The sequence below is a fragment of the Vigna unguiculata genome, chromosome 6, assembly GCF_037176805.1.
Source record: "Vigna unguiculata cultivar grain cowpea cultivar isolate G323 ecotype 2 chromosome 6, ASM3717680v1, whole genome shotgun sequence".
Classification (NCBI taxonomy): Eukaryota; Viridiplantae; Streptophyta; class Magnoliopsida; order Fabales; family Fabaceae; genus Vigna; species Vigna unguiculata.
The window spans coordinates 29505808-29529160 of record NC_140797.1 but is presented as its reverse complement, the minus strand read 5'-3'; the positions used below and the strand labels follow the sequence as shown (position 1 = coordinate 29529160).

General features: G+C 36.0%; 2 protein-coding genes and 1 long non-coding RNA gene across 3 annotated transcripts; 1 reads left to right on the top strand and 2 right to left on the bottom strand.

Annotated features, from left to right (window-relative positions):
- Positions 1-3397: 3397 nt before the first annotated feature.
- On the bottom strand, positions 3398-4755 carry LOC146885752 (uncharacterized). The gene is made up of 3 exons (XR_014995519.1): positions 4277-4755; positions 4135-4192; positions 3398-3813 (listed from the first exon to the last, which is right to left on the bottom strand). It is a non-coding gene; the product is annotated as an uncharacterized LOC146885752 (long non-coding RNA).
- Positions 4756-13496: 8741 nt separating this feature from the next.
- LOC146885751 (uncharacterized) lies at positions 13497-15104 on the top strand. The gene is made up of 4 exons (XM_085675080.1): positions 13497-14054; positions 14144-14367; positions 14459-14698; positions 14780-15104. Exons 1-4 carry the CDS (start codon positions 13500-13502, stop codon positions 15102-15104), a joined length of 1344 nt encoding a protein of 447 aa, XP_085531206.1. The 5' UTR covers positions 13497-13499.
- A 5021-nt stretch (positions 15105-20125) lies between these two features.
- LOC146885750 (uncharacterized) lies at positions 20126-20533 on the bottom strand. Its single transcript, XM_085675079.1, has one exon. It carries the CDS (start codon positions 20531-20533, stop codon positions 20126-20128), a length of 408 nt encoding a protein of 135 aa, XP_085531205.1.
- Between the last annotated feature and the right edge of the window lie 2820 nt (positions 20534-23353).

Here is a 23353-nt window from a genome sequence, read left to right as displayed (position 1 = left end):
AAAAACTTGGATTATGCCTTTATAATTTGTATTTATGATAAAAATAAAATGTAGTTTATGATTTGCATTTACTTCACTATAAAAATTATGAAATAGTAAATATTATCTTATCAAATAAGATTTAATATTATATTTTAAAGTATTCACTCTTGATTCTACAAAACATTTCAGTCATGTAATATCCGTAAATTCCACACAAAATCCTAATTAATTTATTATATTACATTCTTTAATTAGATTTATTTTATAAAAATTAGCTACCTTCTCCAAGAAACTTTGTAAAAGTTTCTAAAGTTGTTATTTTATCATATTTACTTCAAAATATTAATTATGAAGACCACCAATGATGTATATTTTGGGACAATGCACATTAGAACTCAAAACAGTATTGTTAGCTTTGCAATTGTATATAATTATATATTAGGTTATATACTATTAGAGATTTTGGTCATTTAAGATGACTTTTACTCTATGGGAATGTGAGAAGATTTTTGGACCCCGTATAAAAGTTTTTCAAGAAGGTATGTAGATTTTTTAAAATATTTTCCATTTAAAATTATAATACAATAAATTCAAATATAACATTGTATTGAGACACTAAAAAAGTTGTTGGTTTCTTCATAATTAATGCTAATTGATTATAAAAATGTGTTGGAGGAGACAAATTTTTATCTTGAAAGTAGTGTTGAAAGAAACTGAAAAGTTGTTTTTATTCTCCTAAACATCTTTTAATTTCTGGAAAATGAAAAGTATTTTTTTGAAAAGTATTAAAAGCATATCTAGCAATCCAAGTAAAAAAAGTTTTAATCTTTAATTTGGTAAACAAATGTATTTAAAGTAAATAATTTTATTTGCATTTTTTATTAATAAGAAATTATTAATTAATCAGATTCAAAAAAGTGTAATATGTAATATTATTTTTAAAACAAAAATTAAAAAAATAACTAATTTTGTCTATAAAAAAGGAGAAACTATTAATATTTATATAAAAATATTTGGTAGCTATCATTATGTATTCTTTTAATTTTAAATTATAAATATTTTTTGTACTCTGAAATTTTTAAGACGTGGGACTGGAATGAGGAAGCAAACAAATATATTTCATTCATGGATTTAACTTATTAAACTTTAATAAATATTTATTGAAGCATGAACTTTATTTCAATTTTGTTTGTTGAAAAATTTAGAAAGTTTAGATTTTACCTCGATTTGCATTTATTTTAAAAATAAATTGTAACTTATGATTTCCATTTACTTCACTATTATAATTCTTAAACAGTAAATATTATTGTATCAAATAACATGAAAATTATATTTGAAAGTATTCACTCTCAAAACTACGAAACATTTCAGTAAATATCATGTAATATTTTGTAAATTCCACACCAAATCCTAATTAATTTATTGTATTACCATTTTTAGTTTAATTTATTTTAAAAACAATAGTTACTTTCTCTAAAAAACTTTGTAAAGGTTCCTAAAATGTCATCTTATGATACTTACTGCTCCAAAACATTAATTTTGAAGACTACCAATTATGTTTTTTTGGGACATGACACTCTCTTACTATAATAAATGAATGTTGTATATTTCAATACATGTCTGGAAATCTGATATACACATATGAACCCATATGAGTATATTTGAAAGATAAGTTGTAAATTATAGACGTAGCAGCGTTCTTTGAGTGTGAAGAGAGGTACCGGTAATCAAAAGCGTGTTAGTGATAATAATATTACGTACAACAATCATGATTATCGTCTTGAGAGGTGTTGATAACTCTGGACAGTGCAATTAATTTTATCTTGAGAAGTGAAAACCATAATGAAGAGAAATTTAAAAAAATGAAACGCTCCTTGGTTGGCGATTTAGTATTTAATATTGGAATATGAAAACATTTAATAATTAAAACGTGTAGCAGATGATATAGCAGTTTAGTCATCATTATCTCGAGTAGTGCGAAATTTAATGCATTTGAATACTGATTGACACGTTGTTATCATTATCTTGAGCAATGCGAAATTTAATGCATTTGAATACTGATTGACACGTTGATTTGGAGATAATTCGAACCACTTTTTGAAGGCGTTGGAATACAAAAAGTTTTTTAAACGGTCATTTTAAATTTATTTTTCCATAAAAAATGATCTTAAATTCTTCTGAGTATGAAAATGGTGAAAAATATTTTAATTATTTTATAACTTATATTATTTTAATAATAATAATTAATAAGTTATAGTTATTGTATTTCACTGAAGTTTAAATTTCCAATTTATATGGAATGGTAATTAATGTTAATTAATTCAATTTCTAATTAAAAATAATTTATATTGACTAAAATGAAGTCGAACAAAATCTAATACAAAAAAGGAAAATACATATATTAAAAGAGAATAAAATATAACTTTTATATTGAGATATATAATAACTGTATACAAAATAAGAGTTCAATTGAAATCTTCTTATATATATATATATATATATATATATATATATATATATATATATATATATATATATATATATATATATATATATAAGAAGTTCAAACAAAATTACATACAAAATTTTCAACTTTAATACCAAAAAAATAGATAAAGAACTTTGATATCTCTGCTTGTTCTTTCACTTTCAACTTTAAAAAACAATTCAGGGTGATCCTCTACAAAGAGTTGATGATCTCCATAGAAAGATCTTAGTTGGTTCTAGCCTTGGGTAATCATTGGAGTGTGAATATCCATGTTGTAAGTAACATGGTGAACATTACTTTGGTAATCAACAACAATCCATTTAGCAGCAAGGTCCTTCCAATAACGTATTATGAACATAGAAATATTAGCAAGTCCTTAAAATCAACGTGTCCAAAGTCCTTAAAATATTAGCAAGTTAAGAATAAAGAAATAAATAAATATAAATAACAAAAATAAATGAGTTTGAATCAAAAAATATACCTGGTCTTTCAAAAACATAGAAATGAATCTGCCAACCATTTCTGAAGAAAGTATGGATTGTGGTGTGGGCATGGATTCCATTGCAGGAGAATAGGTTGGTGATGAAGTAAAATTGTAAGAGAAGAAAATGGGTAACAGTAGAAAAATCAGATGTCTGACTTTGAATTGGTAAACATAGGGAATATATATATAAAAGGAATAGGAGAAGTGATAGCTGTTGGAAGTATCCATACATACTGGACAGTCTGAACTGGTAAAAGTGCAGGTTAATAAATACGAATTAAAAAATAATACGTTAAAAAAAAGAATTATGAAGCATCGTAAAAGTATAAGAAGAATTATTTAATGTAATTTACTAATGTTGATTTTTTTCAGGAAGGGGAATATAATATTGGAATAGAATAAAGTTTAATAATTATAACGTGTGGCAGATGATGGAGCAGTGCGAAATTTAATGTGTTTGAATACTGATTGACAGGTTGATTTGGAAAAAAATTCGAAGCAGTATTTGAAGGGGTTGGAATACAAAACGTTTTGTAAACGAAATGGTTTTGATGGAGTAAACAGTGATTGGAAAAATGTGAAGAACTCTTTGAAAAATGTCCGAATAAAAACAAAAATTGGGTAAAAATAAAGAGATTTGGTGATACAGTGCATTATTAAAAAAATACCATTAACAAAAAAAAAATGACACAAACAAAGTTTAAGGTAGAAAAATGAAGAAGATGAAGGGTTTGCTTGTAAAAGGTGGAAAAATACAGATAAATTGGTAAAGAAAAAGGTATTTTGATACAAATTACTTACCAGTTAAGTTGTACAGCGAAAAAGACTCGTGCATGACTTTGAAATCTTGATTTGAAGCCTGTATCCAGAAGAAAAACAGTTAGATCAAGGTAGATAAACGGAAAAAATAGTTAGATTAACTTTGTTTGGTGTAGAACTTTGAAAAAATAGTGTATGATGAACTCTTTGAAAAATGTCCAAATAAAAACGTAAATCGGGTAACAATAAAGAGATCTGCTGATAGAATGCATTATTAAAAAAATACCATGAACGAAAAAAAAAATGACACCAAGAGAGTTGAAGGTAGAAAAATGAAGAAGATGAACGGGTTGCTTGTAAAAGGTGAAAAAATACAGATAAATTGGTAAATAAAAAGGTAGATTTGATACAAATTACTTACCAGTTAAGTTGTACAGCGAAAAAGACTCTTGAATCAGTTTGAAATCTTGATTTGAAGCCTGTAAACAGAAGAAAAATATAAGAAACAGTTAGATCAAAGTACATAAATGCCAAAAATAGTTAGATAAAAAGTTTTTATAGACCTGATGTTAAATCTGTCGCAGTGAACCATATTAGACATGTAGCAACCCTAGAAAATACCATCATCGGAAAAAAATAGTTAGATCTGAGAAAATAAGAGAAGAATATGAGTTGTTCGCTTGAGAAAGGTCAAAATGAAAATGAAATCTGCGTAATAAAACCATATGTCGCAGTGAACCATATTAGTCCTGTACAAAAACGAAACAAATAGTTAGATCTGACAAAATATAAGAAGAAAATGAGTTGTTCGGTTGAGAAAACTCAAAATAAAATCGACTTCTGGGTTTACACCTGTAAAAAAACGCATGAAAAAGTTAGATCTGACAAAATATAAGAAGAAAAATAGATGTTCGCTTGAGAAAACTCAAAATAAAAACGACTTCTAGGTTTAAACCTGTAAAAAAACGCATGAAAAAGATAGATCTGACAAAAAATAAGAAGAAAATGAGTTGTTCGCTTTAGAAAACTCAAAATAAAATCGACTTCTGTGTTCTTACCTGTAAAAAAGCGCATGAAAAAGTTAGATCTAACAAAATATAAGAAGAAAATGAGTTGTTCGCTTGAGAAACTCAAAATAAAATCGACTTCTGGGTTCTTACCTGTAAAAAAAAACGCATGAAAAAGTTAGATCTGACAAAATATAAGAAGAAAATGAGATGCTTGCTTGAGAAAAATCAAAATAAATACGACTTCTGGGTTTAAACCTCTGAAAAAACGAATGAAAAAGATAGATCTGACAAAAAATAAGAAGAAATGAGTTGTTCGGTTGAGAAAACTCTAAATAAAATCGACTTCTGGTTTTAAACCTGTAAAAAAACGCATCAAAAAGTTAGATATCAGAAAATATAAGAAGAAGATGAGTTGTTCGGTTGAGAAAACTCAAAATAAATTCGACTTCTGGGTTAAAACCTGTAAAAAAACGCATGAAAAAGTTAGATCTCACAAAATATAAGAAGAAAATATAAACCATCTCCATAGTCATTTTTTTGCGATTTAAAAACAACTCAATGAAAAGAAGAAGATGAACAGAAGAAGATGTTAGAGAAGAAGCTAAGAAAGGCAGAGAAACCATGATGAACGCGGAGAAACAGAGACAAAGAAAGAGAGAGAAAGAAGTGAGAAGGCGGTGCTGGAGAGAATGAGAAAGAGAGAGAAAGAAGAAAGAAGCCGGTCGTAGAGAAAATGAGAAAGAGAGAGAAAGAATTGAGAAGGAGGAAGGTGAAAAGACTGAGGAAGAGAGAGAAAGAAGTTTTAATTAAAAGTTTCGGTTTTCAATTTCTTTTCCATTTTTTTTTCATACTTCAAAATGCTGAGAGATTGACACATCAGCGTTTTTACCTTTTGTAGATAAAAATTTGAATTGAGAAGTAGGTCAGATATATTATTCAATTGAAAAACTTACCTTTTGTTAGTTCCCAATTTTATTAGATATATATATATATATATATATATATATATATATATATATATATATATATATATATATTAGTAAAAAACATTCTGAGTCTTCATTTAGTAATGGTGGTCGGATTCTTACCCCAAGTCGGAGTAGATTACTTCCAGATATTGTGGAGGCATTGATGTGTCTCCAAGACTGGTTATGGACCAACATGGAATGTAATTAACTTAACATTTTTACTTAGATATTTTAATTAAGTGATTGTTAGAAATTTTTATTGAACTTCTTATGTTTTCAGGCTCTTCTAGATTAAAATTGGACAACATGAAACTTTATACAATGTTACAAGATGTGTACATTGATGAAGTTAGTAATTTCTTTAATATTTCATTCAAAAATAAACTACAATATAAATTGTTAGTAATTTTTTATTTGTTTATTTTTTAGGAATGAATCGGAGAAAGTGGAATTGTTGATCCAAGCACAAGTTATAGTTAAATATTTTTTTAAAAATACTTTTGTAAATACCCGCGGGTACCCATGGATACATGCAGATATGAAAAAAATAGGCGGGCACTCGCATGACAGATACCCGACGGATATGGGTACGGGTATGGGGCGAATATTTATCCAGCGGGTAGGGTGCGGGGGAGCTACTACCCGTACCCTTCCCGCCCCGTTGACATTCCTAGTACCAAGTCTATCTGTCTTTTCTTCCACGCTGTTATCGATATTAATTTAATTTAAAACAAATCAATTCGAAGCTTCACCTGTTCGCAAAGATGGCAGTCACAAAATTTGTTCTTAAGAAATTATGCCTTAGTTTATTGATTTTATAGGAAGGTGGTCCAATTGGCTTGATTAACCAAGGATAATTTATGTTTTCATATCAGATGAGAAGATTGAGGCATGCAGAAAAATTAGATTGGACCTTTATGTAAAGCTAACCAAGGAGCTCTGTTCAAGGTATGTGGCTTGGAACTCTTGGAAGAAAAAAAATAGTCTATATGTGTTATTCTATATGATTCATGTTTGAGTTATAGATTCATTTATTCATTGATTACTTTTATGATTGGAGGTTGCTTGTAGATATAAATTAATGTGTTTCTTTTAAACATTGAAGCTACTATTTTTTTTACCTGTGGTGGTTTCTTAACACATTGATTTAGTGTAATGTTATAAATTGGCTCTTTGTATTAATGTGTTCTAATTACAATATTATGCTTTCTTGATTATTTTGGTAGCCTTGATTATTTCTTGATTATACCTTTATGATTAACATAGCTTCCCATTTAGCGTTTTATGTCTTTAACAATCAAAAGAAAGTGTTGATCAAATGCCTTATTGCCCATTTCCCTACTACATTAACCCTGCATTGCATTGATTCATTGACACAAGCTACCAAAACTTGAATCCATACCATAACATTAGAATTTTGTTGGTAGTACGCTCTTATTTCTGATTTCCTTCAGGTTGTATTCGAGAAGGTAGATTCTCCTCAAAATCTCAGTTCAAGAAAGGTTGATTAGAACTTGCTGAGCAAGTTGGAAACAAAGTTGCACTCCATCCATTCTCTGACTGATGATGCAAAGCGAAAGCAGTTCACACATCCACATGTCAAAGATCTTATCCTTAATGCAAAGGTAATTGTCCATGTTTTTTCTCATATATAATCGAGTGTTATTGTTTTAGTCACAACTATTTCAGGCTTTATCTTTGGCACATTTGGATCAGTATCCACTGGCTGTCAACTTTACTAAATTTTCCATTAATTATTTCTTCTGTTTTTGTGTGCATAAGCAAAAGAAACTATTATACTTATATTTTGCGTTTTGTATAACTGTATTCAATCAACAATTGATTTAGTTATGGTAATCTTTCATTCTCTTCTCAGGTGTAGTGTGATTTTGACTACACATATTATTATACAAATTGAAGTTTTAAACATGGATAGGACTTTCTTTTAGGTATATGAAAATATTTTCAAGTGATATATGATCATGTTCGTGTGGAAAAACATAATCCAAGCATACCTTTCCACCTGACAACAAAACGATTTAATCAAAGTGTTCATTCAATGGTAAATGAAATTGGTTAAATTAGTGGTCCTGCATCCCAACACATTCAATAATGTTAGTGTCCTTCTTTAGTTTCACCCTTTAATTTCAGGTTTGACCAGCATAAATCTGTTGTCGAGGAATGACAACATTAACAATGTGATTAATTTGTAGGATGAAATGAAGATGCAATAGCATCCAACAAAATTCCTCTACACTCTCGTGGGTTGTGTAAGAGGGTTCAATGAGGTATCAACACAACAAAAGAACCACAACCACAACCACATTGGTTTATAACACACAAAAACCCCAATAATAGAAATCCATGAAACATTATTGTTATTATTGTCGTTTTAATGGCCAGACTACACCTCATCTTGACACTATGTATTGGTTAGTGTTTGCCATTTTATTATCTAACTCTATTCACAGGAGCAAGCTGGCAATGATGCCATGCCATGTGATATCTACATTTTCACACTGTTTATATTTATTTTAGTGGTGAGGAATATCAACTATGGATTAATCTCCATTAATTTTTACTTTTCATAAACATTTTTATACCACATGCCTTCATAAATAATAAGAAAATCAAGAGTCAACAGTACCTCAAGACAAACATGCCTTATTTTATTTATATTCTTCTCTCGCAAAAGCATAACTTTCATGTTAGTTAAGGGATATCCATTGAATCAGATGGAAGAAAGCAAAAAAGAAAAAGTTGTTTGCATGTTTTGTACATATAAGTTTCTATGTTGCTTAATCATGACTTATCTTTGGTAATTATTTTAATCAACACTTGTAGAAGAACTAATTGTTTAGACTTTTGATTTTCAAGCATGATTAAGGTAAATGTTTTTTATTCTTAGTAATCAAAGATAATTTTAAGTATAACTTATAAAGTAACTTTTATAAAAGTACATAATCTCACCATATATGACAAATTATAGTTGGATAAAGGTGGAAAAACCTTTTATATTTTCAATACATCCCATATAAATTGTATTAATTATTTGATTCTTTTTTGCGATCTAGGTTTCAATTGTGGAGGAGCATTAAACTTTGCTAATGATGAGTGGTTTCCTCTTGGAGCTGCAACTAGTAGGTGTTATGCACTTCTCAAAATGATGCCTTTAATTCCATATGCTTTAGTAATTGATAGGCTAACTTGCTACTATCAAGGAAAAGTTGTTTTAATAAGGATTGCCATTTTTGAAATTGATAGGCTAACTTGCAATGACTCATTCTCTCTATCTATCAAGTATATTCTCCTCTAACAAAAATGAATGCATAAAACATCTTGAGTTATGTGGAAAGCGTTAAAGGCATTTTGATGGATTGATGCATGCACCCAAACTAAACCTAAAACTAATTTATTCCTTGCTTGCATTGATCTCTACTTCATTATCATTCACTTTGATTTTGTTTCATCTTCAGTTTCCTATTTTAATTTATAGCTTCACATTCAACACTACTTTAACATCCTGACTGGATATTATGAATATTAATAAAATAAAATTAGGTAAACAATAAATGCTCATTCATTTATTCTGCCTTTTACCAAAAACGAGGGAAAATGAAAACCATTTATTAGACTCATAGAAAGCAAAATATACAAAAGTTATAAAAGTCGATTACAACTCCAAATCGGACAAAATAAAGGTTTACAAATTTATTCAAAACCAAAAGACAATCGTAATAAAAATCTAGAAAGCTTCTCCCTACTCTGACTCTATGCCTCACCAGATCCACCTGCAACATCATTTGCTCCCATGTACCACGTACACGATCACCGCCAAACACAAGCAGATAGGGTGAGCTAAAGTATATAAAACATATATATAAAGCAAATATATATAACCACACTCACACGAAAGGAATTCCATCCTTTGATTCCATACCACATGGCCACCACCATGTTCCCGTGTTCTACGTCTTCAGATGAATACCTCAAGATGTCTTGTTGCCACACCTACAAGCCACAACTTGTAGAACACGTGCGGGAAACCTGCTATGGACCACACTCCGTAATGCTAGGTGGAGTTCTCAATACGAACATAGTTTGTAACGTCCCAAGACTACCAAACTCATCAGCCAAATACTGAGGAGGGTAATCTATCTGGACCCATCTGTACGAGCCACAACTTGCACACTCACACCGACAACACTCACCATCCCGAGCCACAACTCAAGAGTTCCTCGTGTTCATCTGTCATCCCGAACCATAACTCAAGAGTTCGCTTCCAGACCGCCTAGCAGGGGCCTCGTGCCGCCAAGCGTCAAACGCCTCTAGTGCCACTACCTTAACAGACATCGCTTGGCGGGACGACCCTCACCGTCAAGCGTCACGCGTTCCAGTAGCCACTGTGAGTGTAGCTATTGCTTGGCGGGTTAAACACCACTGCCAGTGTAAGACCCGTGAAATTTAAATAATTAAATAATTAATTATTTAATAAATACGGGTAGTAAAGCTTTTATGGTATTTAATTCTGATATGTATGACGTGGAAAAGTATTAGCTCAAATGGTTGAGAGTACTTAATTGTGTGAGAGGACTTGGGTTCAAATCCTATGTATGCCATTTATGTGCTATTTAATTTATTATTATTTTTGTTCCTGCGGAGAACAAATAAGAGATGTCGGACACAAATATCACCTTACCTCAATCCGCAATCCCTCTAGTAGGCCTCCTCCCGGCTCGTATGTGATCAAGTCAGCCAACAGATGCTCAGAAAGTCAAATCTTGTGATTAAGGGATTAATGAATGCCTACCTTTAATTACTGGGGTCCATGCGTATTTATAGATTATTAATTATGTTTGACCATGTCATGGGCTGGGCAATCGTTTGGGACTGTAGGTGGGCTTGGGCCTAGCCCATGCCCTTTAGTTCGATCATTGTTGGCCCTAGGGGTCTTACCTGTAATACCTTAAGTTTGGAATAGTTGACAGGTTCTTGTTTTATCCTCTGATGTAGGCGGCTTAGGCCGTTTACGCCTGCTTGATTGATTCATCTGATAACTGTTTGCGTGTTTTGCGGGAATTCATATAGACGGGTTTTACCGTGTAGTTGTATGAGGCAGCCTAGGTGCGGTACACCAATCCCTCAGCCTTTGGCGGTGAAGACATAGCGAGAAAGGATGAAAAGTGTGGATGGTTTTTGTTAGGCCGTCTAGTGTAATCACCAGTCCCCCAACGTTTGAGTATGATGAATAATGTTAAGGCTAGAATCCTAATAGGTGATGGAAGGAGAAAGGGTGGCAGATGTCAGAGGTCTAATCAGAAGGGTTTTGCACCGTCATTTTGAGGTTTGTGGCTTTTCGTATGCGTTGTGACGCTTCATCGAAACGCTGTTTCTGGCGGGAAAAGTTGAAACGTTTGAGATGATGATTATAAATACGAGTGTGGGAGAAAAAAAAACTTCACTTTGGTTCATTTGCATGAAATTGGGGGAGTTGTTTGTTTGCGTGAGATCGTGTCCGATACCTTTGTTGTTTCCACCGTCTACCTAAAAAAAGAAAAGGTATGTCTAGTTATAGTGATAGCGTTTCCGATAGTGGGAGTGAGCGGTCGGGGGGGTGGAAGTAGTTAGTCAACTAGTAGTGATAAGGAGCAACTGGGACGTGTAGGGAGGATTTCGATGGAGACAACGATTGAAGTTAGGGAAGATCCGCCAGAAGAGTTGGCAGAAAGAAACTGTCCGGCGAAAGCGAGATATGAATGGGTCGCGAAGGATGTGCGAACACAATATTTTATATTCTGGTGGTCGCGGCTGCTGAAGTCGTGGCTGAATTGTACTCCCATATTTGAGAGGGGCGCTCGAAGGGACATTGTGGCATCAGATAGGGTTAGTGTTGTCAAATGTGTATGTCACGGCCGAAAGGGAGTTGCCGAGGAGTTCTTCTATATGTACATGTGTCACTTCTCGCAGCTGCATATCAGGCTGCCATTTGATGTGTTTACCATGGGGGTGTTGTGGTTGCTAAACGTTGCTCCTACTCAACTACATTCGAACAGTTGGGCGTATCTGCAAGCGTTCCGGGTGCTATTCAAAGTGTTGTATCTGCAACCTTCTCCACGCTCATTTCTTTATTTCTTTGACACACGACCGAGGAGTTCAACAACTTGGTTGTTGCTTATAAGTCGGCCAGGAATAAATAGATTGCATGCGTTTACCCAATCCTTTAAACACTTTAAGGATGGGTTCTTTAAAGTAGTGGTGAAGCAGGGTGGACATTCACACTTTTACACTAACGATGGGAGCACTAAGTTCCCCTTTTACTGGACCGGCAACCCTTAGAGGTATAAGGGGATGGCGAGGGAGGAGTTGTCGGTGGTCGACAAAGAGGTGGTGGATGTTGTGATGCAATTTAGCGATAAGATGCCCGCCCACTAAGGGCTTAGTTAGGGTTTATAATTCGGTTCATCCGATTATTGATATCGAATGTATCTTTTTGTATTTTTGAGTGCTATACTGTGTTTGAGGTGACTAATCGGCGTGCGTTATTATTTATAGGTCATATGGTGCAAATGGGGAAGAAGAATCTGACGCTTTTCCAGACGTTGAGGAAGGAAAAGGCAGCAAAGGCAAAGGCTGCGAGGAGCACTGAGGTTCCCAACCTATAGGAGTCTTTGGTTGAGGTGCATGTGCACGGGGGAACAAAGAGAAAAGCTGAGTTGCCGGCCAGGCCTGGCAAGGGGAAGGACGTGTAGAAGGTACGAGCCACTTTGTTAGAGCCGAGATCGTTTGCTGGTAGAAAAGGACCGGAAGCTGGGCTGATAGAGGTGCCAGAGACGGTTATTCGACGAGATATTGAAATTAACATGTTAGAGATGTTGATAAACTCAATTGACAATGGTTAATGATGTACTGGAAAAAGAAGGTGGTCCTTCTGAGGTTAATGATGTACTGGAAAAAGAAGGTGGTCCTTCTAAGGTTAATGATGTACTGGAAAAAGAAGGTGGTCCAAGTGAAGTACTGGAAAAAGAAGGTGGTGAGGGTGAGAAAGGTGTTGCAACTGAAAAGGAAGCTGAAGTTCATGGCAGTTCTGATGCAGTGGCAGGGGACGAACCTGAAGTTGATGTTGGTAATGATACAGTGGCAGGGGGGTTACTGAATGTGAGGTTGATGTTGGTATTGATAGAGTGGCAGGGGGGGATAGTGAAGGTCATGGAGTACAACAAAATGTAGGAAAAAGAGTGTATGAAGGTCAGGCCGAATCATTCAATGAGGAAGGTCTTGTTGATGTTAACATTAATCGTGATGGACATAACGATTCAGATTATGATGGTAATGTGGAATGTGATATGGAAAGTATATCCGATGGAGAAGGTTGTTACACAGCCCAAGAGTCAACTGATACAGATCATGATGAAGTAAGGACTGAGGGTGTAGGGTCAGATTTCGAGTGGCATTCAGATGAATTAGTTAGTGGTTCAGACATTGGTGAGGGCAACGATGATGTTGAGGGTTATGGGTCATTTCCTACATTTTCAATGCCAAAAAAGATGGATGAATATAGATGGGAAATAGGAACTTATTTCACAGAGAAACATGAATTCATTGAAGCGATTAGGACTTATGCACTTGCAAATGGGAAAAGTTTAAAATTCTTAAAAAATGACAGTCAAAGGGTTGCAGTGAAATGTTTGGGAGCAAATGGAGAATGCAAATGGTATGCTTATTGTGGTTATATGGGTGCAGTCAAGTCATGGCAACTTAGGAAAATAATAGATGAACATACATGTTCTTGAGATTTTAATGTGAAATTAATGAATGCAAAGTGGCTTAGCAAGAAGATGGAAAAGACAGTGAGAGAAAACCCTGATATGAAGGTCATGGACATTCGTGATAAGGTTAGTAGGAAATGGAACGTTGGTATATCTAGAAACATGGCTTTTCGGGCTAGAGCTATTGCAAGAGACCATGTGGATGGTTCTTTTTCAGAACAGTTCAAGAGAATATATGATTACGCACACGAGTTGCTAAGAACAAATCCAGGGTCAACAGTAAAGGTGAATGTTGATAACATAGAAGGTGAAACCATATTTAAGAGATTTTATGCATGCTTGAAGGCATGCAAAGATAGTTTCACATGCTGCAGATCTTTCATTGGGTTGGATGGCTGCTTTCTCAAAGGCAAGTATGGTGGTGAGTTATTAATTGCAATTGGAAGAGATGGGAATGAGCAGATTCTACCTCTAGCATATGCTGTTGTAGAAGTGGAAAACAAGGATTCATGGAAGTGGTTCTTGGAGCTGTTGATAAATGATCTTGGTGGTGATTCAGTTTGTGCATCATGCACTTTTATATCAGACCAACAAAAGGTTATTCACTTTGATTATTTCAATTTATTTGTATTTTAACATCAAGCACTATGCTAATTCTGGAGTATTTTTTTCATATATAAACATAGGGTCTTCTCCCAGCTATGCAAGAACTTCTCCCTGGAGTAGACCAGAGATTTTGTGTTAGGCACCTGTATGCTAACTTTAGAAAGCAATTCCCTAGAAAAAATTTAAAACGTCTGATGTGGAAGACTGCTTTAGCGACACATCCACAGGCTTGGGAGAGGATAATGAGGGACATCAAAGAGGTCAATGAAGACGCCTTTAAACACTTGATTGGTATTCCTCCAAGGTATGACATACTGAATACTTACAGTATTTCAATTGCATGATTAAAAACTAATTATTTGTTTATGTGATATTAGGTTTTGGTCACGATCTAGATTCACTGTAAGAGCCCAGTGTGACACTTTGGTTAATAATATGTGTGAGGCAATCAATAGTGTGATAATGAAGACTCGAACAAAGCCAATCATAAGTATGCTGGAGGACATTCGTGTTTATATCATGAAGAGATGGGCCACAAACAGATCTAAGGTGAAATCCTTTAAAGGTGCAGTCTGTCCCAGAATTGTTGACAGACTTAAGAAGGAATCAAGCTTGACAAGACACTGGATACCAAGGTATGTCATTAATATATATATATATTTATGGCAGCAACACAATCAGATTGGGTGTTTACATTTCTGTTGTATTACATGCAGATGGTCAGCTGAGAAGTTGTTTGAAGTGAGGCATGCTTCAAATTGGCCCATCACAACAACAGCAACCATCACTGCAAACTGGCCCATCATAGCAACCTCACCCAACACAGCAATCAGGCACAGGAAGAGCAACAGGCCCAACACAGCAATCTGGCCCAGCAGCAGCTCAATCAACACCATCACAACACACAACTCCAACACCACCATCAGCCTATTCAACACAAACTGGTATTGCAGCCATTCAGTCCCAACCACACCAAGGTCAATCTCAACGTGCATCAAACAACCAATTTGTCCAACCAATGAGGAACAAACTCCAGGCTAGAAGGGAACGTATTTGGAAGCCCTGATGATTTGTATTAAGCACGTTCGTTGTGCTTTGTAGTTGCTGTGGATACTTTTGTTAATTTAAGACTGTACTTATGTAGTCTTTTTGGGTATTTGATAGGAATAGACATTGTCTTTTTGGGTATTTCATAGGAATAGACATTGTCTTTTTGGGGCAGTCCACTTTAATGTATTTTGAAGAACTCATGCTCATGCTTTGGCCGTGATCAACTTTGACAGTGGATATGGATATAAATTACAATTTCTTATAATGTGTGATGTCCAGATTTATGTTTTATATCACATTTGGTGTGATTTCCTTGTTAATTAAGTTCAACACAGTATATTCCAATATTTGGATTTCATATATTGTGAATGATTACATCATCAGGTTTAATAAATTCCAAACACAATGCTCAACAGGTTAACATCAACAGGTTTACTTCATTGATTTCGAATTATTACATCAACAGGTTTACTTCATTGTGAAAAGGAAAATGTTTAACACATACAACAAACAAACCATTACAAACAACACTTTGACCCATTTTTCCAAACTCATTATACATTTCTCGATATTTAGTAATTTTCTTTCTCCATCCCTTTCTACCATCTTCGTCGTAGTGTCATCACTCTCATCTTCATTCTTCATACTAGGACCACATTTCTGTTCAATTACATTTTCACTGCACCATGAAAAAAAGTTGCAGCCAACAACTTCTTCACTTCCAACCTATCAAACGAAACAAAAAACCCCAATTGCAAAATTAGGTTTTCCAAAACCAAAATACAAAAACAACATCCACCAAAAAACACAACTAAATTCATTTCCATATCTCATACCTTGAACTTTGGGCATCCCCAAAATTTTCTCCCCCTGTTCTTAGCAGTTCTAGCAGTTCTCATGATTGCCTTCTCACCGCAATAGCAAAGAGGTGCGAAATCGAACCTCCTCCCCACACCCCCATGAGAAGAAACGGTAGAATTTTTCAATCCCCAAGTGCAGGACGAGCAAGAATGAGAGGGAGACATTACCGATGCAGGACGAGCAAAAAGGAGGAGACCACAAACCTTCCACACCCTCTTTCAAATTCAAACACTTACCCTCTCCCAATATCACCTTCTTAAAAGAGAAGACAACAATGGTTGTTTATGGTGCCACCCACAACTCATTGACACGTAAGAATGAACATTACAGCCATATCATCACATATAAACGCCGTTTGCCAACAGTTAACGATTGCCCTGATTTAATACTCAATAACCAAAACGAGGACGAAATTGAGACCAATTAAAATACGATGACCAATTTGAGATTTCTGAACCAAAACGAGGACCAACGGAGTATTTTAACCTTTTTTTTGAAAACTGACGCACGAACATGAGTGGGTTGTTGGTTGGTTTTGGTAAATTGAATAAATGCATTTGTTATGAATTAAAAAGCATCTAGTCTCGTGTTACGTGAATGCATTAAAATAAAAAATAAAACCCACTGGTATCCTCTTGAATTTAAAGAAATTTAAAGTTTGATGTTTTTAAAGAGAGGGCAATTTCACTTTGACGTGAAATGTGAATAGAATGCTTTGAATATTGATCCTATAACGTAAATTTGAAATTATGATTTTCAAATTTTTAGGGCACAAAATTTTTATTGTATGAATAATTTTATTTTAATTTGCAATAATATGTACGTTTGTTATTGTTAAATTAAAATTAATGAGAATGCTATATAAAGTTTATAGCAATTAAATGTGTAATTATTTATTTGAAATCAAGTATGATAAATTTTGTTAGTCACCAAAGTGGTCAAAATTTTAAAGTTTTTGTGATCTCACATTATTAAAGATTTGATTTCAATTACTCAAGACGGGAAACTCTCTAACCCTCAGGGGTACAATGAATTGCCGCAACTCATGCCTCAAACCTCCCTCAAATTTCATGCAACGCCATTCTTCAGCGATGGCCTGCGAGTAGAACCTCGCCATGTACTCAAATCGTTCCACATACGCCTGTACATACATGTTCCCCTGCTGCAGGGTGAGGAACTCAGCTTCGCACTCATGCCTAGCGCTGTTAGGGAAGTATTTCTCTAAAAACCTCTTTCTGAAATTTTCCCATGACACCTTCTCCTCCCGGGTCTACATCTGTTGTTGCATCCCCATCCACCAGTACTTTGCGTTTGTCACCAACAAGAAAGTGGCAAACGTAAGTTTCTGAGCCTCGGTGCACTTGATCACCCTAAAGATCTTCTCACACTCCCTCAACCAGGCATCTGCCTCGTCTGGGGTTGCTTTGCTTGTAAATTTCACCGGCTTGTGACGCATGAAGTCCTCCATCGTCACTGGTCTGACAGGCGGAATCATCGCCCTCGACTGGGCTGTAACAAGCTGCATCGCGTCCACCATCCTAAGGATTGCATTGGCAATCTCATCAGCCCCAGCGTTATTCCTGCGTCTCCTATTAGCCATTGCCTACGCACGCCACATAATTCAGTTGTTCACATTAAACAACTCTAAATATAAAAGAGAAATAAACAATTCTTAACAATCAATAACACACAATAGTTTCACAAAGGAAACATGGTCAGCTCACTCCCCATATTTTCCAACAATCTTAAAACTTTTGCTCTAATACCAAATGTAACATCCTTACTGGAAAATTTCTTAATTAAATAAGTATTAACAATATGTAAAAACAATCGACATAATTTTTAGTATTCCCAACCGCGGGAAAAATTCAGAATATTAATCAGGACGCCATAATCTAAATAAACTTAGAGTAATTAAACTTATTACAAGTTCCAAGATATCTGATAAAGAAATAATGACATAACAAATTTCCTAGCTTCGACCCAAGCTAGCACCTCTTTCCGTCTCAAGTGTTTAGCAGCGTCACCTGTATCATCAACTGCTCCCGTGTAAAGAATTACACGATCATCGCCAAGCACACAAAATGAAATGGTGAGCTCAATAATAAAATAAACACATCAATTTAATCATATAATTATGCCCAACTATATTATTAAAATTAGACCTTAGCCAAGTTCTTAATACCCTAAGGCTTTTCAACATTCAAATCACATAACAAGGTTAGCCATGGACTTAAGATTCATGATGCTCACACGAACCTGCCCGCTCGTGGTCCTGCCTCTACGAACCTCCCCGCTCATAGTCCTACTCTATGGACCTGCCTGCCCGTAGTCTAACACATGTGATCCACCAGCCACGTACCTCTCCGCACGCAGCATCTCTCAAATGTGAGAACAGAACATATGAACCTACCTCGCCCGTATCCTCACATGAGAGTCATTGGGTATGAACCTCCCGCTCATACCATCACATGTTAACCACCATCCATGAACCTACCCACTCATGGCACAACATCTCCTGATCCACGTTCACATCAATGCGTATTACACACATAAACTACACTAATCTCGCTTGGGCTAGAAGACCTAGCTTGAGCGACCAGGCCTGTCTCGCTTAAGCTAATCTTTCTCGCCTGAACGAGCGTGCTACAGTATCTCACTTGCAAAGTCTCGCTTAGGCGAGCCTATCTCGCTTGGACGAGCCCCTCCTTCGCCTAGGCGACGAGTTAAGCATAACGCAAAACTAAGTGAGTGAGATGCACAATGCACAAAGCACAATGCACAACGCACAACGCCTGAGTGAGATGCCCAACCCAAGACTCGCAATCCTTGATTTCTCGCTTAGATGAGATGCATTCGCCTGAGCGAGATAACATGTCACCCAAAAATTTGGGCCTCCGCCTAAGCGAGTGGCTCGAGCAGAATCAGGGTCAAAACTCTGCAACTTTCACCTAGGCGAGCTTGGCTCGCCTGAGCGAAATTAGCAGATGGAATCCCTGTTTATGTACGCACAATCACAAAAAAAATGCCAAACCACATCCCAATTGTTGACAAACAATCCACAATAGTGCACACGTTTTATAAACATGGTTTAATCTAAATTGACTTCCAAAATTTTTAGATTGGGACATAAACAGTCATACAGCAGCAAACCCCCAATCATATTCATACCAAAGTATAAGATGCTTTCCAAACCACATCAAAACAACCCATTTCTAATTCAGTTATGGTTTAGCACGAAAAATTCATGGTACACAATCATAAAATCATGCAATTCATTCATAACCATACAATCAAAGCATAAAGCTCGCCTAACCTGATTTTTCTCTGCTTAGAACAATGAAGGGTGATAGCTCTTCTTGCCCCAAAAATTGACTTCCCTTGATGCCCTCCAAATTCAACTCTCTTGACTCCCTCTAACTCACTTTTCACTCCAAAACTTGTGCTCCTTACCACACTCTAGATTTCAGACTCCAAAACCCTTCTATTTGCCTGATTTTTCCCTTCTATATGCTCATTAATTATGGTAAATGGTAAAAAAAAAACGAAAAAGGCTTTTTAATTTTTTATAATTGCCTTTCATAGCTCATTATGGGCTGTTTTTCCCATCCTCTTGGCTGTGCCCAATGTCTCTAGGGTTTACCCACCCTTTCACATTCAGACTATAATTAAATTAGCAAAAATAACAAGTCAATTTCGTTCTCAAGAAGGTTTGAACGCACAACCATAGAGTCAATGCACAACCATTCAACCAATTCATGTTTTGTGATAATTCCTATAATTTTAGGATTACATTATCACTACTCACATTCATTCCTAACCTTAAAATAATGCACACAAAAATAAAATAACATACAATTGGCATACATAGGACTTGAACCCAAGTCCTCTCCCACAATTAAGTACTCACAACCACTTGAACTAATACTCTTCCACATCATAACAATTAACATTCAATGCCATAAAGGCTTATACTACCCGCATTTATTAAATAAGTATTTATTTAATTATTTAATTTTTCTCGGGTCTTACACTCCCCCCACCTCAAAAGATTTTCGTCCTCGAAAATCTGACTTACCAGGAAACAAGTTTGGATAGGATTGCCTCATGTGATCCTCCATCTCCCAAGTCATGTCCTGAATAATTTCATCCTAGATGACCTTCACCGTCCAAATCTCCTTTCCCCACAATTTCTTCACTTGAGAGTCTAGAATTCTAGTGAGTCCGGTATTCACTATCAGATCCTCCCTGATCTGGATGTCATATGATTTTAGCACATGCGAGGGGTCTGCTACGTATTTCCTCAACTGTGAAATGTGAAATACGTTGTGTAGGTTCATAAGATGCGGTGGCAAAGCAATTTCATAAGTTGTGGCATCGATCCTCCTTAAGATCTGATATGGCCCAACAAACCTTGAAGTTAACTTCCTTGATTTGATAGCCCTTCCAATACCAACAGTTGGTGTGACTCTGAGGAACACATGATCTCCTGCTTCTAACTCCAAAGACCTCCATCTTTTATCTACGTAGGACTTTTGCCTGCTTTGAGTTGTCTTCATTCTCTCCTAATTGGCCTCGACTTTCTCAGAAGTCTGTTGTAAGAACTTTGGACCCAACACCAGCAACTCACCATTTTGATTCCAACATAGCGGAGTTTTGCATTATCGTCCATACAAGGCCTCATATGGCGTCATACCAAAACTAGAGTGATAGTTGTTGTTGTACGTAAATTCCACCAATGGAAGCATCTCACTCCAACTTCTCATATGATCCAACACATAAGCTCGTAGTAGATCCTCCAAGGACTGGATCGTCCACTCAGACTGTCTATCAGTCTGCGGATGATATGCAGAACTCATCCGCAACTGAGTCCCCAAAGATGCCTGTAGAGACTGCCAAAAGCGAGAAGTAAACCTCGGATCTTTGTCAAATAGGATGCTTGCCGGCATTCCATGCAATTTGACTACCTCTCTAACATACAACTCAGCCAGCTTGTCCATGGATATCTTCTGATTAATTGCCAAGAAATGGACACACTTAGTCAACCTATCAACAATTATCTAGATTGAGTCATGCCCTTTAGTAGATCTTGGCAAATGAGTCACGAAGTCCATGGAGATATTATCCCATGTCCATTGCGGAATGTCTAGTGGCTGCAAGGTACCACCTGGTCTCTAGTGTTCAATCTTTGCCTTTTGACACACTGAGTATGATGCCACAAAGTCGGCAACATCAGTCTTCATTCCGTTCCACCAGAAGGACTGTTTCAGGTCCTTATACATCTTAGTCATACCTTGATGTATACTAAGAGGACTTTTGTGACCCTCTTCTAAAATCTGTTTCCGCAACCTCCAATTTCCCAGTACACATACCTTGTCTCGAAAACGCAGGATGCCATCTGATCCCATCCTGTAATCCTTCCCCTTCTCATTACCCAGCCAACTCACAAACTGCTACAACTCAGCATCCTTCTTCTGTTAATCTCGAATCACTCCCAAGATGTCACTGGTCAACGTCATCACACTACACCTGATAGAACCCTCTTCTAGCTGTATACCTAGATTCATATCCCTGAGCTTCTCAATTAATTCCAGCTCTTTAACCATCATTGCCGACACATGCATCCTCTTTCGGCTCAAGGCGTCTGCCACTACATTTGCTTTACCTAGATGGTAAAGTAACTCAAAATCATAGTCCTTAAGATACTCCATCCAACATCGTTGTCTTATATTCAACTCCTTCTGGTCAAACATGTATTTCAAGCTTTTGTGATCGCTAAAAATCTGGAATTAGGAGCCATATAAGTAGTGCCTCCAAGTCTTAAGAGCGAACACTACCACAACCAACTCTAAATCATGGGTGGGGTAGTTCTTTTCATGAACTTTCAACTACCTGTAAGCATAGGCTATTGGCCTCTTCTCCTGCATTAGTACACATCCCAAACCTTGATAGGACGCATCGCAATACAACTCAAAATTCTTACTTGTGTCTAGTATAGCTAGTACTGGGGCTGTAGTCAATCTCTTCTTCATCTCCTCAAAGCATTCTTCAAACTTCTCTATCCAGGAGAATGGTTGATCTTTTCTAGTGAGTTGAGTAAGAGGACTCACCATTTTAGAGAACCCCTCCACAAACCTATTGTAGTTTCCAGCCAATCCCAAGAAACTCTGTACCTTAGTCATAGAACAGGGATTTTCCCATTTTAGCACTATTTCGATCTTGCTTGGATCCACTGCAATACCATGTGAGGAAATAACATGCCCCAAAAATTGTACCTCCTTTAACTAGAACTCATACTTAGACAGCTTGGCATAAATCTGATGTTCTCTGAGTACTGTCAATACAACACTCATATGCTTAGCGTGCTCCTCCCTATTCTTGGAATATATGAGAATGTCATCTATAAACACCACCACAAATTTGTCCAAAAAGGGCCGGAAAATTTGGTTCATATAATCCATGAAGACTGCTGAAGCATTAGTCACTCCAAATGGCATTACTACATACTCGTAATGTCCATATCTCGATCTGAATGCTATCTTTTAGACGTCTTATGATTTGACCAGGATCTGATGGTATCCAGACCTCAAGTCAATCTTGGAGAATACACCTGCCCCTCTCAACTGCTCCAATAGATCATCAATTCTCGGCAATGGATACTTGTTCTTTATCGTCAGTTTATTCAGCTATCGGTAGTCTACACATAATCGAGAACTCCCATCCTTCTTCTTCACCAATAACACCGGAGCTCCCCATGGTGATGCACTAGGTCTGATAAATTTCTTTTCTATCAAATCCTCGATCTACTTTTTCAACTCTGCTAGTTTCATCGGTACCATTCTGTAAGGGGCGGCCGACATTGGACTCGCTCCAAGGATTAGATCAATAGAGAAATCTATGTCCCTGTTTGGTGGCAATTCGAGTATTTCAGCGGGAAACACGTCGGCATACTCGTCCACTACTGGTATACTTTTGATATTTTCTTTTATGATATTCTTTTCCCCTTAAGCCACTATCATGAAACAAGTAGCTCAATCTTCAATCTCCTTCAAGGCTCTGTGAGTGGAGATCAACTCAATTCCCTTTGACTCTGGGAATACCACCCTACGTTGTCCACAATCAATGACTACATGATTTCTTGACAACCAGTCCATTCCCAAGATTACGTCCAATCCCTCTAAAGGAAAGCACACAAGGTTCACCTTGAACCTTCTACCCTTCACTTCAATCGAGCATCCAACACAGGCAGGCAGAATTAGTTGAAATCGCGAGTCGACAATCCTAGCCTCTTCACGCAGTTTTGAGATATGAAAGAGTGCGAAGCTCCTGAATCAAACAACACTAACACATGGTCACCCAATAATAAGCAAAAGTCAAGT

Bases quoted from the DNA above. Each gene is read 5' to 3' on its own strand.
- LOC146885751 (XM_085675080.1), top strand. From the start codon at position 13,500: ATGAATGCAAAGTGGCTTAGCAAGAAGATGGAAAAGACAGTGAGAGAA. The intron at 14,368-14,458 runs GTATGACATACT...GTCACGATCTAG, and splicing joins TTGATTGGTATTCCTCCAAG to ATTCACTGTAAGAGCCCAGT. The intron at 14,699-14,779 runs GTATGTCATTAA...TATTACATGCAG, and splicing joins ACAAGACACTGGATACCAAG to ATGGTCAGCTGAGAAGTTGT.
- LOC146885750 (XM_085675079.1), bottom strand. From the start codon at position 20,533: ATGAAGACAACTCAAAGCAGGCAAAAGTCCTACGTAGATAAAAGATGG.